This window comes from Marmota marmota, unplaced genomic scaffold (genome assembly GCF_001458135.2).
Source record: "Marmota marmota marmota unplaced genomic scaffold, marMar, whole genome shotgun sequence".
Taxonomy (NCBI): Eukaryota; Metazoa; Chordata; class Mammalia; order Rodentia; family Sciuridae; genus Marmota; species Marmota marmota.
In genome coordinates, this window is record NW_026000005.1 from 22,691,411 (window position 1) to 22,713,547 (window position 22,137).

The following is a 22,137-nucleotide window of genomic DNA, read 5'->3' on the forward strand; positions in this document are numbered from 1 at the left end:
GACAAAATGCTTTGACAACCATTGGATTTGTGATATATACTAAAAGCTTTAAATTGGCAATCTTGTTTTTGGCCCCCTCACCAAAAAAATAAATAAAAGTAAATAGCAAAAATCCCAGTGTATGTACACACACACACACACACACACACACACACAAACACACATACACATACACATATACAGGAACCCTCTTCCCCTGAAACAAAATAAAACAAATAAACCCAAAACAAAACCAACCACTGTGGATCAGGATGGGACAACAATGAATTGGGATATAAAGGAGAATATTGTTGGAAACAGAATGAGAGTAGGAGAAGACAGAATAAACATGATTACCAACCAGGAGTAGAATGGTTTTATGCTTACAACAGAGAGAAAAGAGTCTAGTAGATCAAGTAACATTTAAACTTCAGGGTAGAATTAAGATGATGTTGTAGGGTATTGGTGCAGTGGTAAGAGTAGAACAATATGGAGGAACTATTTATTTTTCTGGAGAATGTTTACATTTCTGTTATATAAAGCATCTAATGGATATTATTAAGTTTTAAATCAAGATTATTAGCAAGATAGCCTGTGTAATCTCTAGTAAAATAAAATTTTAGTTTGCTCTGAAAGTTTGATGATTTATTCATATATCAGTATTTATTTTCCTTGGATATTAGCAATAGTTCTGCAAGATCTTAGAGACCAGAGTTGATGAGCATCTCTCGGTCAGTTGATGGTCACAGCCTAATTTTTTTTTTCACAGTCTTTGCCTTTGTCATCATATTTTGTTCTTCTCCCCTTGTTTTTTTTTTAAATTATTATTTTTTTGACTTTGTTTATGTCATTTTCCTCACTGTGTTCTCAGTTAGCAAAGGGTTTTCTCCCTGGATGAAATAGAATATTTCTTTTTTTTTTTTTTAAATCATTTGGGAAACACTATCTAAAAATTAGATTCTTAAAAATTAATAAATTTCCTGTTTCATTTTTGTATTTACATTATAATTTCAGAGATACCTGAACTACTTTTTAGTATATGTGTATGTATGTATATATTTATTTATTTATTGGTACTGAGGCTTGAACCTACTAAACTACATTCCCAGCCCTTTTTATTTTATTTTGAGACGGGGTCTTGCTAAGTTGCTGAGACTGGTCTTGAACTGGAGATTCTCCCATCTCAACCTCTGGAGAAGCTGGGATTACAGGCATGAGTCACAATGCCTGGCTCTAAAGTATTTTAAATCTAGAGTCTTGACATTCCTTTTTCCCCTTTGAGCTACTCTCCTATCCAGCACCTTATCTATTTTTAATTATTAATATGTGTATTTATGCAGGGAGACTTTGAGGGTATTGGAGTCACAAGGTCATTTATTACAAAATGATCTCATTCAAAATCATTGATCCATAACTTGAGTTGTCCAGGGGAGCAATACTTAGAGGAACTCTGGGAGCCTTTTGGGAAGTCAATTATTGAAAAATATATAAGTCATTTGAACAGTATCATTTCAGGAGAAGAAAGCTTTTTAATTTTTAAATATTGATGTTCCAAGGTTTGTTCTTTTAAAGACCAGAATCTCATCTATAAGATGTCATTTTCATATTTATCATTGTCATGAAGAATTCAAAAACTTCAAATAGAGAATTAATTTAATAATCACTAATGTTGCACTGTGAATTTTACTTCCTATTTTATTTTCTTAATCTTCTCATCTTCTTCTCTAAAAGGGAAAATTGTGAAAAAGAGGGAAATGTGTGTTAATAATATCAGTCTGGTTTGTGTTTTATGGTTAAAAGTAAATAATGTAGAAGGATTTAGGTGGTCTATTAAAATTTTTTTCTTGCCCTTGTAAATGTTGAATTTTGAGAAGTTGGAGAGAAACTAAGGTGAAAGTTGAGGGAGAAAGTAAGGCTGTGAGAATGGCAGATGAGATTAACAGAGAAAGGGAAGTGAATTGTTGGGACTGGTATTTATCATCAGAGTGGGGCTTGTGATTCCAAAATCTGGATTTCTTGTGTCTGTCTTTGAACATTTTTGGTTTAGGGAGAGAGGGGAGAGGAAGATAGTGCTTCATGCAGTGCAATGCGATACTTTGACATGATACTAAAATAATTCACACTTTTTCTAAGGAAAGAGTAGAGTAGGAATTATTGGCTTCAGTGGTGGAAAACTCTTGGGATCTCTGAAAATAAAGGAACAGAATTGGATTAGCACAGGGAAATGAGGTTGGAAACTGAAAAATAATAGTGCATACTTACCAAAACCCTAATGTTGGAGAAGTGATACTTTAGGAAAGACTAAAATTGGTAGCTGGGTTAAAACACATTTCCTATTTCTGATTGTAAATTGTACTTCACTATTGGCAGCTCTTGGAATTTATTGTGCCGAAACTTGCTTAATCACACAATACATACGCTCTTCTTTTTGTAGGCGGCACTCCCCTTATCGCACACTGGAGCCAGTGCGTCCTCCAGTGGTACCAAATGATTACGTACCTAGCCCAACCCGTAATATGGCTCCCTCGCAGCAGAGCCCTGTGAGGACAGCTTCTGTGAATCAAAGAAATCGAACTTACAGGTATTTTCTCTACCTCAGCACAAAATGTGATGGTCATAGTACCATATTCTGTTCAGATAACTTCAGTTAAATCTCTCTCATTTTCCAAGTGCTAAGTTCTAAGTTCTTTTCCTCACTCTACTCTCCCAAACCTCATCTGATTCCACCTCTCTCTCCTCATGTTCTGATGTAACTTTGAGCAGCCAGGAAGTAGAAAAGGAACAGACATTTCAAAGTGCAAACTTCTCTACAAAGATAATAGTTCAGTTGAACTGGAAAAAAAAAGAAATTATGGACCAGATGCGGAAAATTTCAAGTTGTTTTTTGGTGGAACTTTACAGATGAAAAACTACACACGACAAAACACTAGTATGGGATAGTATATCAAGATATCGTTACAAATTGAAATAAGATAATTTGTTCAGAAAAATGTTTTTATTGTAAAAGAAGTTTCTTCAGATGGGCATTAAACTGGAATATAAGAAGGTAATATTTGTTATTTTGATTTGTTGAGCTCCAACATTTATGGAGAATTTTTGTCTTTTTTAGTTTCTTTAATACAGCTTATTAAAAGTTATCAAAACAAGCTAACTGAACTCAGCTCTTCCCCAACTTTATTAAGAAATTCATACTTGAAGGGGAAGGTTTTTGAATTGTCTTTCTTATAGCTATTTTCATTTCAGCAATTTTTGGGAAATGCTAATGATATATTACTGTATAAATACTCATATTTTGGTGGCTTTTATTTCTTTAGCAGCAGTGGGAGTAGTGGAGGAAGCCACCCAAGTAGTCGGAGCAGCAGCCGGGAGAACAGTGGAAGTGGGAGTGTGGGGGTTCCTATTGCTGTTCCTACTCCATCTCCTCCCAGTGTGTTTCCAGGTAAAACAGTAATCATTGCTTTTCTTTTGTGAATTTTACTTCAATTTTTAATGTAATTATAGTAAACTTTCTTCTTAATCAGGATTTTTTCTTCTCTTAGAACTTCATGAATTTTGACAAGTCTTTATGTATTTGTTATTTTTAACCAAATTATTTGTACAATTTTTGCTCTTTTTGTATTTTTCTATTATTTTTTAAAATATTTTATTTTAGTTGTAGGTGGACATAATACCTTTATTTTATTTATGTGGTGCTGAGGATTGAATCCAGGGCCCCATACAAATGAGATAAGTGCTCTACCTCTGAGCCCCAGCCCCAGCCTTGTGTACTTTTCTGTTATTTGATTTTAACCCTTTGGTGCTGTGGCTCAGTTGGTACTTTGATGCTTCAGGTGCTACTTTGGTATGAGTTAATGTTTAATTCCAGTTAGTTTATGACAGTGTTTATCTTTGGACACAGGGGGGCTTGGCATGAGAGTCATACTGGTGATAAAGGATGGCAAAATAGGAAAGTAGTTTCGACTGTTAAATTTAGTGGATTATTGGAATTTAATAGTCTCTGAAATGCTATCCTTTTTTCTCTGAAATGAAAAATGTGCTTATTTGATCTGAGGATATACAAAGTTAAAAGCATGACTCAAAAGACATCAGGATAGATTATTAAATATTTAGTTTAGTTATAACGAGTACGTAAGACCTGGTTTGTTTTGTTTTTGTTTTTCATAACTCGGGTTCAAATTCAGATCCTTGCACCACATAGGCAAGCATTTCATCTCTGCGCTAAACCTCTATAGTCTTTAGATAATAAAATAAAAAAATCATGAAGGACTAGGGTTGTGGCTCAGCGGTAGAGCATTCGCCTAGCATGTGCAGGGCCCTAGGTTCCATCCTCAGCACCATATAAAAATAAATAAATAAAATAAAGGTATTGTGTTCAACTACAACTAAAAATAAATATTTTTAAAAAATCATGAAAAAGACTTGTTTAAGTTCTTTTTTTAACATAATTTTACCTTGAGTATATGAGTATATGTCTTTTTTTCTGATTTATATTATTCAAATGGAATACTGTTCTTTAGTTTTTTTTTCCTATTTATGGTATTTTATACTAAAATTAACAATGTGTGGGGAGCTCTTTTCTTCCAGATTGTGGTTTTTGAATAAAAAGGAAAGTTTGTTTTTAATGAATTAAAAATTTTGTACGTTATCCTGAGCATCTTGAATTATTTTCTGCATACCTAATAACCTTTAACAGAAGCCTCAGTCGTCTTCTTTTTTTCCATCTCCCTATTCTTTTGGTTAATGTTAAAGCACTGAATATCTAATGTTAGATACTCTAATGCCTTTTCTAATCCTGCTGAATGTGACTGCCTCATTAATGCTGCCTCTTACTCCTCTTTCCCCTCAGCCCCTGCTGGCTCCTCTGGCACTCCTCCCCTTCCTGCTACTTCTGCATCTGCTCCTGCCCCTCTTGTTCCTGCTACTGTTCCCTCCTCCATTGCCCTAGAGGCTGCTGCTGGGGGTGCCCAGACCCTTGCTGATGGCTTCACTTCTCCAACTCCCCCTGTTGTTTCTTCTAATCCCCCTACAGGTGAGTATTAGCTTATTTCTTTGCAGGTAGATCCAGTCATTTGGCTATTCTCTTACTTGGATCTCCAGCTTCATGATTTTGTTATTGTTTGTTTGTACTACTTATATTTAAAAAAAAAAATACAAAGACCTATAATCCCAGTGACTCAGGGGGCTAAGGAAGGAGGATTGCAAGTTTAAGGCCAACTTCAGTAACTTAGTAAGACCCTGGCTTAAAAAAAAAAAAAAAAGCCTGGGGACTTAGCTCAGTGGTAAAGCGCCCTTGGGTTCAATCCCCAGTGCCTCCCTCACCATAAAAAAAAAAAAAAAAAAAGATGAATTCTAATAGAAAGTGTCATGTAACCAAGAATTAGAATTTCTTGAGAAAATCCTGATAAAGTGTCATATGTTTTTCTTATAGGGTAGCAAAAGTACACATTTTTAATACCTTAAATTTCATTCTGTTAAAGATTTATGAATTTAGTGTGGTGCTACCTTCTATACAGTTTTGAGAGGTTGTTGTTAGAAATATTGTTATGAGGCTAGCAACTCAGGAGGCTGAGGCAGGAGGATTATAAATTAGAGGCCAGTCTCAGCAATTTAGTGAGGCCCTAATAAGCAATTTAGTGAGACCCTGTCTCAAAAAAACAAAAAGTGCTGGGGATGTGGCTCAGTAGTAAAGTGCCCCTGGGTTCAATCTTTAGCACCAAAACAAACAAACAAACAAACAAACAAATAAATAAGTGAGATAGAGAGAGGCTTGAGCCTAGGAACATGAAGTTAGGGGATACTATACTGGCTTCCACCTACATGCCTTTTAATACCATTCCAGCCCTTAAACAATAGGATTATGTTACATTCCTCCTCAAACAACCTGTAAACTCTCAGTGCCTGACTAATCTCTCAGGCTTGAGCAATTTAAGACTCCTCCTCCCTGCAACTAAGAACTTAAGATACTCTGAAGGAGGAGGGTGGGTACTTTTCTAACCTTTATGTAGACCAGAGATTCCAGGACTCAGGAAAATGGGAGAATTAAAAACAAAGGGGGCATGTCATCATCACTTTCCTCTCTGAGAGGACTCCACTCTCTCCCTTGAGAAGGCCTTTTTGCCCCCTTCTCTTTTCCCTTCTACTAAACTTTGTTACACTAAGTTTCACATCTTGCCTGAAATTTTCTCAAACAAGAGCACAAGAAATGAGAACACCATGCAGTTACAAGTGGCGCAGTTAGCAAGAAGTCTGTGACAATAATTCCAGATGTCTTTCATTGGAAATATTTTATGTAACAAATTGAAAACCTCTGTATGTCTTTTATACCAATCTGTTGCTTGTTTTAGCAGCCATGGGAATTCATAGGGCAATGGACTTTTAAAAGGTGTCAGGTTTAAGTTGACTGATATTTTAGTGTTTTCATAATGCAACCTAAAATCTGTTTTGATGGGGCACCAGGTAAAATCCCAATAGCTACAAAATACATTTGAGCAGTTAATGTGATGCTGGTTAGTAAACAGGTCTTGTCTCTTATAAAATGCGTATTTGGACATATCATCATAGTATTTTGCTTGCCAATAAAGTAATTTCACAGAATAACTATTCAGTTATGCCTCCATAACCAGATATTTACATGTTTTAAAAAAGATACTTTTAGCTAAATTTGATTTTGGATGGTTGTCTTTTGGGATAGTTTCCATAATAGCACTTATAACGGAAAGCTTTCTATAGTGGTTAAATGTAAACACAGGCTTTTTTGTTGTTGTTCTACATACAACTTGGTTAGACCAGATTGCTTATTAAGCATAGGAATCTTCTTGTGCCCCTGTATAAGTAAAGAATGCATTTTGAAACTGGTTGCAGACTTGGAAAGGATAGAACACCCCATGCGTCAACATTTTAGTAATGAAATGATAATTTAGAAGCAAGTACCTGGCTCATAGGGTTCAATAAATAAACTTTTGTTATGTGGTTGAATAAATTAACTATGTTTTTTAAAGAACAAAAAGCAATATAAATATCTTAATAATTTACATCAATATAGTCTTTTTTTACAATATCTTTGAGTCATCAAGTACTTTTTTCTTTTTATTAATGTATAACTTATATAAAGTAAAATTTGCCTATTATATTGTATATGTCTGAGTTTTGGCAAACACATACAGTGTGTAACTACCACCATAACCAAGATCCCATAATCTATCATCCCAAAACTGTCAGTCCTTTCCCTAGCTTTTGGTAACCCCATATCTGTTCTTTTATCCCTAAAGTTTTAACTTTAGGTATCCTTTTCAGTCTGGTGTTTTAGCCAGACACATTTGGAAGATTTGTTCAATTGTTGCATGTTTAGGTATTTGTTCCTTTTTATTACTGAGTAGTGTTCTTTTGTATGACTATACTGCAGTTTGTCCCTTTCCTGGTTGAAGGACATTTGGATTATTTTCCATTTTCAGTGTTTATAAGTAAACATAGGTTTTATTTCATTTAAGTAAATAGGTAGTAGGATTGCTAAGTTGCATTGTGAGTTAATGTTCAACTTAAGAACCTGCCAAATTGTTTTCCAAAGTGACTATAAAATTTGGTGTCCTAGTAGTAGTGATGTGATTTTCAGTTGCATCCTTTCAGCGCTTGGTACTGTCATTTAAACATTTTTTTTTTAGCTATTTGAATAAGTGTGCAGTGATTTTCCATGTGGTTTTGATTCCCCTTTCCCTAATGAATAATGATCTTGAGCATCTTTTCATGTGCTTGTTCGTCCTCTATATCTTCTTTAGTAAAGTGTCAATTCAAATGTTTTGTTCCTCTCCCCACCTTTTTAATGTCCCCCCCCCCTTTTGGGTAGAGTTCTTTTATATTTTGAATCCTTTATCAATTATGTGAGTTGCAAATATTTTCTTCCATTTGGTGATTTGTTATTTCATATTCTTTTTTTTTTTAAGTAGTTGATGGACCTTTATTTATTTGTATGTGGTGCTGAAAATTGAACCCAGTGCCTCACTCATGCTAGGCAAGCACTCTGTCACTGAGCCACAACCCCAGCCCTATTTCATATTCTTAATGGTATCTTTCAAATAAGAAGAGGTCTTCATTTTTATTAAATCTGGTCTGTCATTATTTCTCTTCTATGGATTTGTGCTTTTATGAAAACTTTTTACCTTTTTACCCAAGGTCATAAAGATGTTGTTTTTGGCAGACATGGTGGCACATGCCTGTAATCCCAGTGATTTGGGAGGCTAAGGGCAGGAAAATTGCAAGTTGGAGGCCAGCCTGGGCAACTTAGCAAGATCCCATCTCAAATAAAAAAACAAAAAGGGATGGAGGTATAGCTCAGTGGTAGAGTGCCCAATGGGTTCAATGCCCAATATCTATTTTTCTCTCTCTCTGTCTCACACACACACACACACACACACACACAGAGACACACACACACACAAAGATTTTGTGTTCTAGGAAGTTTTTAATTTGAGGTTTTATAGGTCTTCTAATAATTAGCTATAGTTTTTTTTTTTTTTTTTTTTAATTTTTGTCTTAACCCCAAACATGGTAAATCTCCCATTAATAGTATGGACAGTGTCACTACAGGTTTACAACATGAACTTTTAGACTGAATCTAACTATACAATTCATAATGATGTTATTCATCATCCTAGGTTTGTATTATTTTGGTATTATTACTAAAATGCTACAAATGTTTTTGTGTGTAGTGGTTCAAATGACTAAGTGTGCCTTTGAAATAATAGTTTCTTAGTTTGCATATTTACCTTTTATTTTAGTCAAAAATTTCTCAATTCATATTGGATTATGTTTAAGCTTGAGTGCTTAATTTTATACAACAGAATTGAGTTGTAGATTTTTTTGTTGTTGTTGTAGATGGACACAATATCTTTATTTATTTATTTTTTATGTGGTGCTGACAATTGAACCCAGTTCCTCATGCATGCAAAGCAAGTGCTCTACCACTGAGCCGTAACCCCAGCTCCAAGTTGTAGGTTTTAATGTATATCTAAGAAGAGTAAATGCTATAGTAAATCTTGAGTGCTTATATGTGACTCCATTTGAATCCAGGTTTTATAAGTTTATGGAACTCCTGAAGAGCAGTTTTAGTTATATAAACTATTTTACTTTGCATGGCTCTCTGTCCTCTCCTCTTCTTTTACTTCTCTTCCCACATCCTCTTTCTCACTCACTTGCCCTGTTGCCTGCTAGAGTGTTCTCTCATGAGAGCTTTAGTGGTGCCTGTAATAGAAGATCCTCAGCTGACTGACAGCTAAGCGGGGGGGGGGGATAAAGTCAAGGTAAAATTTAGGAACTGAATTGTATTAGGAAATTGGATGGATTAGGGAAGGGAGTCTCCAGCTGGCATCAGCAATTGAACTTTCAAGATAGCAAAATATAGTGAAATTAATGGTAAACAGGTTCAGGGTAATGTTACAAATAAGATATTTTGACTCACTTTTTGTATCTTAGCTTTTTATATAGTTGTAGATTTCATTAACTCTAATTTTAAAATAAAATAGATATTTAGAGATGGATATTTTTGATTGAATAAAGATGTGTTTGGTTTGGAATTATGTCATCAGACTTTTTGCTGAAATACTGTTTTCCTTGAAACAAATTTCTTTTCTACCTTAGTTTTATTATTATTTTCATCATTTATTATTTTGGAAAAACTGTATGAAACATTTTTTCTTTTGCTTTCCCAATGTCATTCTTAATCTTGTTGAGTTTGATTTCCAGTCCTTAGTGACTGCTGTGTTTTTGGAGGAAGAGGGCTGTCTTAGTCCATTTTTTTTTTCCCTGCTTTAACTGAGTAACACAGACTGGGTAATTTATAAACAATAGAGGTTATTTGGTTCATAGTTCTGGGGCTAAGAGGGCCTATATCTAGGGGCTATGTATGCTGAGGGCCTTCTTGCTGTGTCATAATGTGGTGGAAGTTAACAAATACATGATCAGAATGTGAGTGTATGAGAGAAAAGGAGAGAGCGAATAGGGCCAAACTCCTTCTTTTATCAGGAACCTACCTACTCCCCTGATAACAAACCCACTCCCACTGTAACTAACCCATTCCTATGATAAATACATTATCCACTCATGAGGGCAAAGCCCTCGTGACTATGTCTTAGAGATTCCAACTTTTAATACTCTTGCTTTGGAGATAAGTTTTGGTGGACACATTCAACAATAGAAGAGGCTGCAAAATTTAGTTGATTGTGAAAACCCCATCAGATAATTAATTTAATAAAATCCGAATGTTAATTGGTAATTTACTTACATGTAGCTTTTCAAAATTATGTTTTCATTTACTTTTTTTTTTTGCATTTTGATACAATGACAGCTGAGCAATAATTGCCATCTGTCGATTTTCAGATAGCAATTAGCTAAATATTATTGTTTTAATAATCTTATTAAGATTTAGGCAATATACATAAAGTATTTCATTATCTGAGATTTTCTTTTAATGATAGATTTATGTTCTATCCCTTTTCCAGGTCATCCTGTTCAGTTCTACAGCATGAATAGACCTGCTTCTCGCCATACACCCCCAACAATAGGGGGCTCCTTGCCCTATAGACGCCCTCCTTCCATAACGTCACAAACAAGCCTTCAGAATCAGCTGAATGGAGGACCTTTTTATAGCCAGAATCCAGGTCAGTTTTTTTTTTTAATTTTATAGAATATATCTAACTAGAACCTTCAATTAAAAACCCTTTAATTACAAATAATTAGCACATGGTGGGTGGTTAGAACTATTTGTTGAATGAATGAATACTAAGTTGCTAATAACACTGTATTTCTTATTTATCTCTCTCTCTCTCTCTTTTAAGAAATCACATTATTTTCCTGTAAAATTATAGAACTTGTTTTTTTCTGAACAGAATTCTTTTGATTATGATAGTGGTTATTTGCTTTAAAAATTATTGTAGGGCTAGAGGTATAACTCAGAGTCTCAGAGTGCTTGCCTAGCGTGTGTGAGCCCAATGCTGGATTAAAAAAAAAAAAATATGGTGAACAGTATTTCCTTTTTGTTTAATGAGACAACCTTACACTATGAATTACAAATAATGAAAAGTTGAGTGACCATGAAGCTGTTTTGTGCTAGGTTATTATACTATTTTATTCAATTCTCATAACAGACTTTTGATGGGAAAACTGGGACTTGGAGAAATTGACCCAAAACAATTATAGTATACAGTTGCATCATACATACAGGAAAAAACTGATTTAGCACACATTTTTATGCTATACATACTCATTCTTTTGTTTATTCCCTGGAGGGGACATGAGCAAATTAGACATGGTATGTCCACTTGTTATGTTTTTCTGGACTTTTGCTCACAAGCTATTAAGCCTGTACATAAACACCTTAGATATTAGGGGATGATTCATTCTGTCTTTGAAAAGTCTTGGCTTTCATGGAGCTGGCATTTGTCCACTGTGGCTACTGCCTATTAGTGAAAACCTTAGTTACAAAGAATCATGCACAAGAAAGAAATTTGATCCTCTTTGTACATAAACATTTACAATTTAAAGAATGCTTTTGTATCTGTATCTCACTTGATATTATCATATACAAAATAAAATCGGTGATCATTTTCGTATGTATTTTGCATATGAAATCAAGGCCAAGGTGGGATTTGAAGTTAGGTTTTTTTGACTATGAGTTTCATGTTCTATTTTCCTATCCTACTTACCTTCAGATTTAAATTTTTTTCTCTTTCCTTCCCAGGAATTCTCTTTTTTTTTGGTGAGGGAAAAAGGAAGGAAGGATATTACCATTGTATTATAAATACTTGGGATCCTGAGATATTGTCAATCTTTATGTTATATTCTGAGAATATTGCTTAGTAACTAAATATTGAACGAATTACTTGTCCCTTTATCCAAATTTCTTTACTCTTCTGGGTTTCTCTTGTAAATTAAATGCTGTATTTGTAGTCTAGCTAGTGTAGACCACAGTGTGAATACCAACCTGCTTTAGTTGAAATGTACTTCTCTTATTGCTGTCTTTGATCACACTTGGTATTTTAGGTTATACCATTTTTAGAAATTCATTTTCACTTTGTTGACAAAATTGCCTGCCGTTAGTCACACATCCTACTTGTAAACCACGTTTTCTAAAAACCACATTTCTTCAAGTGCTATTTTGTACCTGAGTGCATTTGTTTGGGTTTTTTGTTATTGCTATTTGTTTGCTTGCTTATTTTTGTTTTTGAAATGGTGTCCCACTGTATTTCTCAGGTTGGTCTCAAATTCATGGGCTCAATGGATCCTCCTGCCTCAGCTTCCAGATTATCTGGAACTAAGGTGTACATTACCATGTCTGTCTCTTTAAATATATTCTTTTTATTCTTAAAATTTTTATTTTATTATATATAGCCCATTTTTTAAAAATCTTTTATTGATTTTATTTTTTTTAAATACATGACAGCAGTGGAAACCATTACAATTCTTACTACACATATACAACAATTTTTCATATCTGTATATAAAGTAAGTTCATGCCAGTTTATGCCTTTATACGTGTACTTTTTTTGCATTACAATTCTTAATACACACATATACCACAATTTTTTGTATCTCTGTATATAAAGTATGTTGATACCCAGTTGAAGTCTTCATGCATTTACTTTGTATAATGATGTCCATCACATTCCACCATCCTTGCTAATCCCCTGCTACCTCCCTTTCCTTCCCAACCTCTCTAGAATTCATCTATTCCTCCCATGCTCTCCCTCCCTATCCCACTATGAGTCAACCTCTTTATATCAGAGAAAACATTCGGCACTTGAGGTTTTTGGATTGGCTCACTTCACTTAGCATTATCTTCTCCAACGCCATACATTTACGTGCAAATGCCATGATTTTGTTCTTTTTTAATGCTGAATAAAATTCCATTGTGATATATGCCACATTTTTTTTTATCCATTCATCCACTAAAGGGCATCTAGGTTGGCTCCACAGTTTAGCTATTGTGCATTGTGCTGTTATAAACATTGATGTGGCTGTGGCCCTGTAGTATGCTGTTTTTAAATCCTTTGGGTATAGTTCAAGGAGAGGACTAGCTGGGTCACATGGTGGTTCCATTCCCAGATTTCCAAGGAATCTCCATACTGCTTTCAAAATTGGCTGCACCAATTTGCAGTCCCACCAGCAATGTATGAGTGTACCTTTTTCCCCATATCCTCACCAACACTTATTGTTGTTTGTCTTCATAATAGCTGCCATTCTGTCTGGAGTGAGATGATATCTTAGAGTAGTTTTGATTTGATTTCTCTGATTGCTGGAGATGATGAGCATTTTTTCATATATTTGTTGATTGATTGTATATTCTCTTCTGAGGAGTGTCTGTTCAGGTCCTTGACCCATTTGTTGATTGGGTTATTTGTTTTTTTTTTTTTTGGTGTTTATCTTTTTAGTTCTTTTTATACCCTAGGGATTGTGCTCTATCTGATGTGTGAGGGGTAAAAATTTGCTCCCAGGATGTAGGCTCTCTGTTCACCTCACAGATTGGTTTTTTTTGCTGAGAAGAAACTTTTTAGTTTGATTCCATCCCATTTATTGATTCTTGGTTTTAATTCTTGTGCTATAGGAGTCTTTTTAAGGAAGTTGGGGCCTAATCCCACACAATGAAGATTAGGGCCTACTTTTTCTTCTATTAGAAGCACAGTCTCTGGTTTAATTCCTAGGTCCTTGATCCATTTTGAGTTAAGTTTTATGCCTGGTGAGAGATAGGGGTTTAATTTCATTTTGTTGCATATGGATGTCCAGTTTTCCCAGCACTATTTCTTGAAGATGCTATCTTTTCTCCAGTGCATGTTTTTGGCACCTTTGTCTAATATAATTGTAATTTTCTGGGTTAGTCTCTGTGTCCTCTATTCTGTACCATTGGTCTACCAGCCTGTTTTGGTGCCAATACCATGCTGTTTTTGTTACTATTGCTTTGTAGTATAGTTTAAGGTCTGGTATAGCAATACCACCTGCTTCACCCTTCTTGCTTAGGATTGCTTTAGCTATTCTGGGTCTCTTATTTTTCCAGATGAATTTCATGATTGCTTTTTCCATTTCTATGAGGAATGCCATTGGGATTTTGATTGGAATTGCATTAAATTTGTATAGTGCTTTTGGTAGTATGGTCATTTTTTTTTTTTAAATATGGTCTGTCGCTCAAGGTCAAGCCCAATATTTTTTTTTTTGAGAGAATTTTAATATTTATTTTTTAGTTTTCGGCGGACACAACATCTTTGTATGTGGTGCTGAGGATCGAACCCGGGCCGCACGCATGCCAGGCGAGCGCGCTACCGCTTGAGCCACATCCCCAGCCCAGTATGGTCATTTTGATAATACTAATTCTGCCTACTCAAGAGCAAGGTAGATCTTTCCATCTTCTAAGGTCTTCTTTGATTTCTCTCTTTAGGATTCTTTAATTTTCGTCGTGTAGATCTTTCACCTTGTTTGTTGATTCCCAAGTATCTTTTTTTTTTTTTTTTTAAGGATATTGTGAATGAGGTAGTTTTTCTCATTTCCTTCTCAGAGGATTTGTCACTGATATACAGAAATGCCCTTTGATTTATGGGTGTTGATTTTATATCCTGCTACTTTGCTAAATTCATTTACTAGTTCTAGAAGTTTTCTGGTGAAGTTTTTGGGGTTTCTAGGTATAGAATCATATCGTCAGCAAATAGAGCTAATTTAAGTTCTTCTTTTCCTATACATATCCCTTTAATTTCTTTCGTCTAATTGCTCTGGCTAGTGTTTCAAGAACTATGTTGATTAGAAGTGGTGAAAGAGGGCATCCCTGTCTTGTTCCTTATTTTAGAGGGAATGCCTTCAATTTTTCTCCATTTAGAATGATGTTAGCCTGAGGCTTAGTGTAGATAGCCTTTACTATGTTGAGATATGTTCCTGTTATCCCTAGTTTTTCTAGTGTTTTGAACATAAAGGGGTGCTGTATTTTGTCAAATGCTTTTTCTGTGTCTATTGTAATGATCATATGATTCTTATCCTTAAGTCTGTTGATGTGATGAATTACCTTTATTGATTTCCGTATGTTGAACAAACCTTGCATCCCTGGGATGAATCCCACTTGATCATGGTGCACAATCTTTTTGATATGTTTTTGTATTCAAATTGCCAGAATTTTATTGAGAATTTTTGCATCTATGTTCATTAGAGATATTGGTCTGAAGTTTTCTTTCTTTGAAGTGTCTTTGGAATCAGGATTATATTGGCCTCATAGAATGAGTTTGGAAGTGCTGCTTCTTTTTCTATTTCCTGAAATAAATTGAAGAGTATTGGTATTAGTTCTTCTTTAAAGGTCTTGTAGAACTGGTCTCTGTATCCATCCCATCCTGGGCTTTTCTTGGTTGGTAATCTTTTGATGGCTTCTTCTATTTCCTCACTTGATATTGGTCTGTTTAAGTTGTGTATATCTTCCTGACTCAACCTGGGCAGATCATATGTCTTAAGAAATGTGTTGATGCCTTCAATGTCCTCTATTTTATTGGAGTATAAGGTTTCAAATAATTTCTAATTATCCTCTGTATTTCTGTAGTGTCTGTTGTGGTATTGCCTTTTTTATCATGTATGCTGGTATTTTGAGTTTTTTTTCTCTCTCTCTCTTCGTTAGCATGGCTAAGGAACTCTCAATTTTATTTATTTTTTCAAAGAACCAACATTTAGATTTGTCAGTTTTTTCAGTTGTTTCTTTTGTTTCGATTTCATTGATTTCTGCTCTAATTTTAATTATTTCTTGCCTTCTACTGCTTTTGCTGCTGATTTGTTCTTCTTTTTCTAGGGCTTTGAGATGTAGTATGAGGTCATTTATTTATTGACTTTTTCTTCTTTTAAGGAATGAACTCCATGCAATGAATTTTCCTCTTATTACTGCTTTCATAGTTTCCCAGAGATTTCGATATGTTGTGTCTGTGTTCTCATTTACCTGTAAGAATTTTTTAATCTTCTCCTTGATGTCTTCTGTAACCCATTGTTCATTCAGTAGCATATTATTCAGTCTCCATGTGATGCAGAAATTTTTATTTTTTATTTTGTCATTGATTTTCAATTTCATTCCATTATGATCTGATAAAATGCATGGTTGTACTTGCTAAGAGTTGTTTTGTGGCATAATATATGGTCTATTTTAGAGAAGGATCCATGTGCTGCTGAGAAGAAAGTGTATCCTCTTGACGCTGGTTGAAATATTCTGTGTATGTCAGTTTAGTCTAAGTTACTAATTGTGTTATTGAGCTCTATAGTTTCTTTATTCAACCTTTGTTTGGAAGATCTATTCAGTGATAAGAGAGGTGTGTTAAAGTCACCCACGATTATTGTGTTGTGGTCAATTTGACACTTGAACTTGAGAAGAGTTTGTTTGATGAACATAGCTGCTCCATTGTTTAGGGCATATATATTTATGATTGTTACGTCTTTTTGGTGTTTGGTTCCCTTGAGCAGTATGTAATGTCCATCTTCATCCCTTTTGATTAACTTTGGCTTGAAGTCTACTTTATTTGATGTGAGCATGGAAACCCCTGCTTGCTTCCACAGTTCATTTGAGTGTATGATTTTTCCCAGCCTTTCACCTTCAGTCTATATATGTCTTTTCCATCAGATGAGTCTCCTGTAGGCAGCATATTGTTGGATCTTTTTTAATCCAATCTGTTAGCCTATGTCTTTTGATTGGTGAGTTTAAGCCATTAACATTTAGGGTCACTATTGAGACATGGTTTGTATTTCCAGCCATATTTGTTTATTTTTGTTATTTAACTTGACTTGGTTTTCCTCTTTGATTAGTTTTTCCTTTAGTGTACTACCTCCCTCTGCTGGTTTTCACTGTTGTTTTTCATTTCCTCTTCATGAAATATTTTGCCAAGGATGTTTAGTAGTGCTGGTTTGCTAGCTATAAATTCTTTTAACTTTTGTTTAACATGGAAGGTTTTTATTTCATCTTCCAATCTCAAGCTTAATTTTGCTGGATACAAGATTCTTGGTTGGCACCCATTATCTTTCAGAGCTTGATATATGTTGTTCCAGGATCTTCTATCTTCCAGGATCCGTGTTGAAAAATCTGCCATTATCCTAATTGGTTTACCCCTGTATGTAATCTGATTCCTTTTTCTTGTGGCTTTTAAAATTCTCTCCTCATTCTGTATGTTGGGCATTTTGATTATAATGTGTCTTGGTGTGGATCTGTTGTGATTTTGCACATTCAGCATCCTGTAGCCTTCTTGGATTTGGATTTCCGTTTCATTCTTCATGTCTGGAAAGTTTTTTGATATTATTTCATTTGATAGATTGCTCATATGTTTGGTTTGGACCTCTATGCCTTCCTCTATCCCAATAACTTTTAAATTTGGTCTTTTTATGCTGTCCCATATTTTTTGAATGTTCTGCTTATGGTTTCTTAGCATTTTTGCTGTGTTGTCTATGTTCTTTTCAAGATGGTATATTTTATCTTCATTGTCTGATGTCCTATCTTCTAAGTGGTCTACTTTGTTGTTGATGCTCTCATTTGAGGTTTTAATTTGGTTTATTATTTCTTTCATTTCAAGGATTTATGTTCGTTTTGTTTTTGTATAACCTCTATCTCCCTGTTGAGGTGATCTTTTTCTTCTTGGATTTGTTTATGTAGCTCATTGTCGAAGTGACCTTTCACTGCCTGTATTTGTTCTCTTATGTCTTCTTTGAGATCCCAAAACATTTTAATCATATATATCCTGAATTCTTTCTCTGTCATTCTTTCTGCTGTAGCTGTCAATTCTTCTAATGATGTGTTGTCTTGATTTGTTTGTGGTACTTTCTTCCCTTGTTTTTTCATGTTGCTTGCGTTTCTTTCTTTCCAGCTCTGTGGAACTGGTGTGTTATTGTTTTTACTCTGTAGATTTGTAGTGCTCTTGTATGGTTCCAAGATCTCTCCTTTGTATGGAAGGACAATGTTATCAGATCCCAATTTCAACAATACATCACCTGTTCAGACAGAGATCTGCAGTGATAGTCTCGCTCACCAAAAAATGGCGAGAAAGGTTTTCCAAGACAAAGAGTTGTCTGCTTCTAGCACCGGGGTGTCTGGTGAGGTTGGGGGAGATGGGATGGCCTTGTGCTGTGGCTAGATTGCAGCAGAGTGACTAGAACACAGAGGCTCTGATTTTTGCATGGGTGGTCGCAGAGCAGGTGGTCGCAGCACTGGTGGTTTCTGCGAAAATCCGCTGTATAGGGGTCTTGTCGCATGCTGTGAGATGTTGTATTCTGTCTAGATGAGACCTTGTGGAGACACTGCCTGACTGCTTTCTTGGTTTCATTTCACAGAGCAGCCAGAAACAGTAACTCCTCTATTCTGCCATCTTGGATCTCCTCCTAGATATAGCCCATTTTGTTGTTTTGCTGAAGATAGACTTTTTTCTTTGCCCTTTTGGAAGTTTAGACAATTATTGTTTATGGCCCTTATGCTCCTTCCTTACTCTTATGTAGAGTTTTGAAAAATGATGTTGATACAAAGTAGGTTGGACCCAAAGTAAGAGATGCTTGACTGGTACAGCTTTAAACCAGATGTACATGATGTATAGTAAAAATGTTCAAGGAAAGATATTTCATACTATGTGTGTGTACTCACCAAAATGGTTGTATGAGAACCCTGTAGGTAGAATTATTTGAAAACTGGTTAAGCACATATTGAATCCATTTTAAATTCTTCTTTCAGTATTTCTTTCTTTGTAAATCTGATTCACATATTTGAGAATATATATTAAAGTAGAAATATCCTACTTTATGGAATGATTTTAATGAAACTATTTTTCACACTCAAGCCCGATGATTGGGTTCATTGGGCATTTAGCATAGATGTGAGGTAATTTAGTTGTGGATTTTTTTTTTTTCCATTTTATTAAGTTGGGTTTCTTCAGGGATCTAGTAACTCTTTAAAGAGGGGTAGCTACAGCTTAGTTAGTTGGTTAACCAGAGTGCATTTTCTAAACTAAAATACTTTTTTATTAAACCTTTTTTTTGAGGTACAGGGAATCAAACCCAAGGCTTTAAGAATATAGAACAGCACTCTACCATTGAGCCACACCTCCAGCCCCAACCATATTCTTTTAATTTGAAAAGCTCTTTTTGTGAGGCTTAATGCTTTGTGAACCAATGCTCTATTTTATTTGATTTAGAATATTATATAAGCTTCCTGTATTATTCCTACTGGTCCTATAACAGTTCCTGTTTTTTTTTTTTTTCATATTTAAAGTTAGAAAATGTTATGCTTTCTTAAGTAGCTAATTCCCTGATTTATCAAAATGATGCCAGGTGTGTGCTTCATGAACCTGTATTTTGCAATTGGAGCCTCTTCATTGATGCATGCTTCTAAAGAAATAAGTTGACAAGTCAGCGGGGACCTGTGAGGTGTAAAAATAGCAGTGCTTTTACTAATGTACAATTTTGTTTGAATTTGTAAAAGGCCACTTAACATAGGAATTAAAGTACAGAACACGCAACGTCTAATGCAAGTCCTAGGAGCAGCACTGCAGTTGTTTCTTAATGGGATAATCTCAGAAACAAGTATTAAAAGACACTTTAATCTGGGAATATCTCAAAGCCCTTTGATTCTCAGTGGGGTTTTTTTTGCTTAAATTTTTTTTTTTTTTTTTACAAGAGTGGGGATTGAACCCAGGGTCTCACACATGCTAGGCGTATCTTTAAGCCTTTTCTTATTTGAGACAAAGTTTCACTAAATTGCCTCAGCATCCTGAGTAGCTGGGATTATAGGGGTGTGCCACCTTAACTGGCTTCTTGTACTTGCATAATCAAATCAGCAAAACAATAGGAATATTGACTTAATCCTCTTGTCAGCAGTGAGAAGAGTCATGTTAACATATAGAGCTAACTTTAAGTTAATAGTCTTTAAAAATATAAATATGAATTACCTTGGTAGTGAAGAAGATACACATATCTACATATTTGTATTTGTGCTTATACATTTACATATATACATACACCTAATTTAGTAAGGCATCAGTAATTTGCATTTAAGTACAAGTATTTGAGAAGAAAGTAGCCTACATTTTATTGATCAAAATTTCTTATAAATTTTAAAAAATTTTAAAAAATTCAGTTCATAAACTGCAAGAGGAATTTATATTTATATAATTAGATTTGCTAGAGACTGTGTATGCTGTTTTACAAAGAGAAAATGTCAGGCTAATTCCTAACTATTATTATAAGCCACTAAAATGAGACAGTGAAAAAACAAAGTTGGGATGGTAATATTCCAAAAGAAATGTTCTTTAAATGATGAGTAAAGTTATAGCATTACCATATATCTTCAGAAGAATACAATTGTGGTGGGGTTTTAGTAAACTCTAAATAAGGAGCAGTAGCAAGAAGCTATTTTTGAATCTTATTTTAAGCAATCTTTAGGGTTTGTTAGGAATATTTACTTTAGGATATATGTGTGTGTGTGTGTGTGTGTGTATGTGTATGATGAGTTTTAAGTATAGTTTTAGATAACCAAGTAATTAAATAGATGTTTTACATTGAATATTAAACAGAAATTAGTTGAGTGTGGTGTCTCATGCCTTTAAGCTCAGCAACTTTGGAGGCTGAGGCAGGAGGATCGCAAGTTCAGGGCCAGCCTCAGCACCTTAGTGAGGCTCTAAACAATTCAGCAAGACCCTATCTCAAAATAAAAAATAAAATGGACTGGGGATAAAGCACCCCTGTGTTCGATCCCCAGTACCAAAAACAAAACAAAAAACAAATTATATTTTTAAATGATGTGTCTTGATCTTCTAGATTTTCTTGGCATAGATATGGTGATTTTTTTTTCATTTGAAAAAATAACAAAAATGATCCAATACTTTTAACTTTGAGACTAATAGACTGATAATTATTTGGTGACTACAGTCTTGGCATCATCAGTGAAGCCCTTCTTACTGATCACTTAAGTATACTTTTAAATTCCCCTTGTTCTAAATTATTGTTCATTATTTCTATTGACATTAGAAAATGTCTCATCCTTTTTTAAAAAAAATATTTATTTTTTAGTTGTAGTTGGACACATTACCTTTATTTTATTTTTTTTTATGTGGTGCTGAGGATCGAACCCAGGGCCTCGCCCGCACATGCTAGGCGAGCGCTCCACCGCTGAGCCCCAGCCCAAAAATGTCTCATTCTTAAAATAGGTTGCTTATATTATTCCCTCCCTGAAATGTAAAATACAAGTAACTAAATTTGAATGGGCTCTCTTAAGGTTAGTATGTGGCTGCTAAAGATGATGTTTTGTAATGGTTTTAGTAGTAGTATTTAGAGTATTTATTTTTAAATTTTCTCAGTGTACTTATAAAGCTATAAAAATAAGAGGAAAAAGCCTAATTTCATTTTTTAAAATTCTTCTAATTGGATATTTGAAACTCCAAGCCTCAGGGATTCAAAGGACTTGATAAATAAATGGGAAGGTTATGCTTGGAAAGTCTGTAAATTTTTATCAGCTTAGGCTCATCCTCTAAGTTTGGTTTGCTTTTAACTATTTATAGTTAGCCTTTTACTAATTATTACTAGCCTTTTGCTATTTATATCTAAGTGTTGCTCTATGCCTATAGTTATAGTTTGTATTGCAATTTAACTTAAAATCTCTGTAAATGCCAGTTACTTGGTGAACCTATCTTTCACATTCAATTCATTATTGAATATTGTGAAAAGAATATAACAAAATTTAAATTTGGAGTTCTTTGGTGGTTATAGGGAAAGAGTCTTATGTAAGGAATCTTCTAGGCTAACCAACAAAAATAAATTTATAGTTACTTCCCATTCTTGTCTTTTTTTTTTTTTTCACCTTCAGCAACAACCTTATAAACACTAGCAGAATCTCTCCCATCCAGTTTCCATTTTGCACTCCCATTTAAATCATACTCCTACCCCATCTCTCTCATTCCACTTTGTACCTAAGTGTCTTGAAAGGATAATCCACAGTTCCCAACCAACCTGTACATCAGAATCATTAAGGGAACCTATAAAATACAGACTTTCAGATCCCATTCATAGGTTTCAACTTAGAACATTTCAGAATGTGGCCCAGATCTTACTATTTTTTTGCCAAGTTTCCTTTGGATTGATTCTAATGAACTGTCAGGTAGTGGACACTATTGTTTACAGTCTGCTTCTAATTTCTCTTTC

General features: G+C 34.6%; 1 protein-coding gene across 29 annotated transcripts in view; it reads left to right on the top strand.

Moving 5' to 3' along the window:
* Abi2 (abl interactor 2) overlaps positions 1–22,137 on the top strand; it is a 98,039-nt gene that overhangs the window by 49,455 nt on the left and 26,447 nt on the right. For 4 of the 29 annotated variants that reach the window (XM_048808352.1, XM_048808355.1, XM_048808354.1 and 1 more), the window contains 4 exons: positions 2,414–2,560; positions 3,294–3,418; positions 4,826–5,008; positions 10,470–10,628. In XM_048808352.1, coding sequence (XP_048664309.1) covers positions 2,414–2,560; positions 3,294–3,418; positions 4,826–5,008; positions 10,470–10,628 — 614 coding nt within the window. Of the gene's footprint in view, positions 1–2,413; positions 2,561–3,293; positions 3,419–4,825; positions 5,009–10,469; positions 10,633–22,137 lie in introns of all 29 variants that reach the window. The other 25 variants (XM_048808361.1, XM_048808367.1, XM_048808362.1 and 22 more) reach the window with 8 other exon arrangements.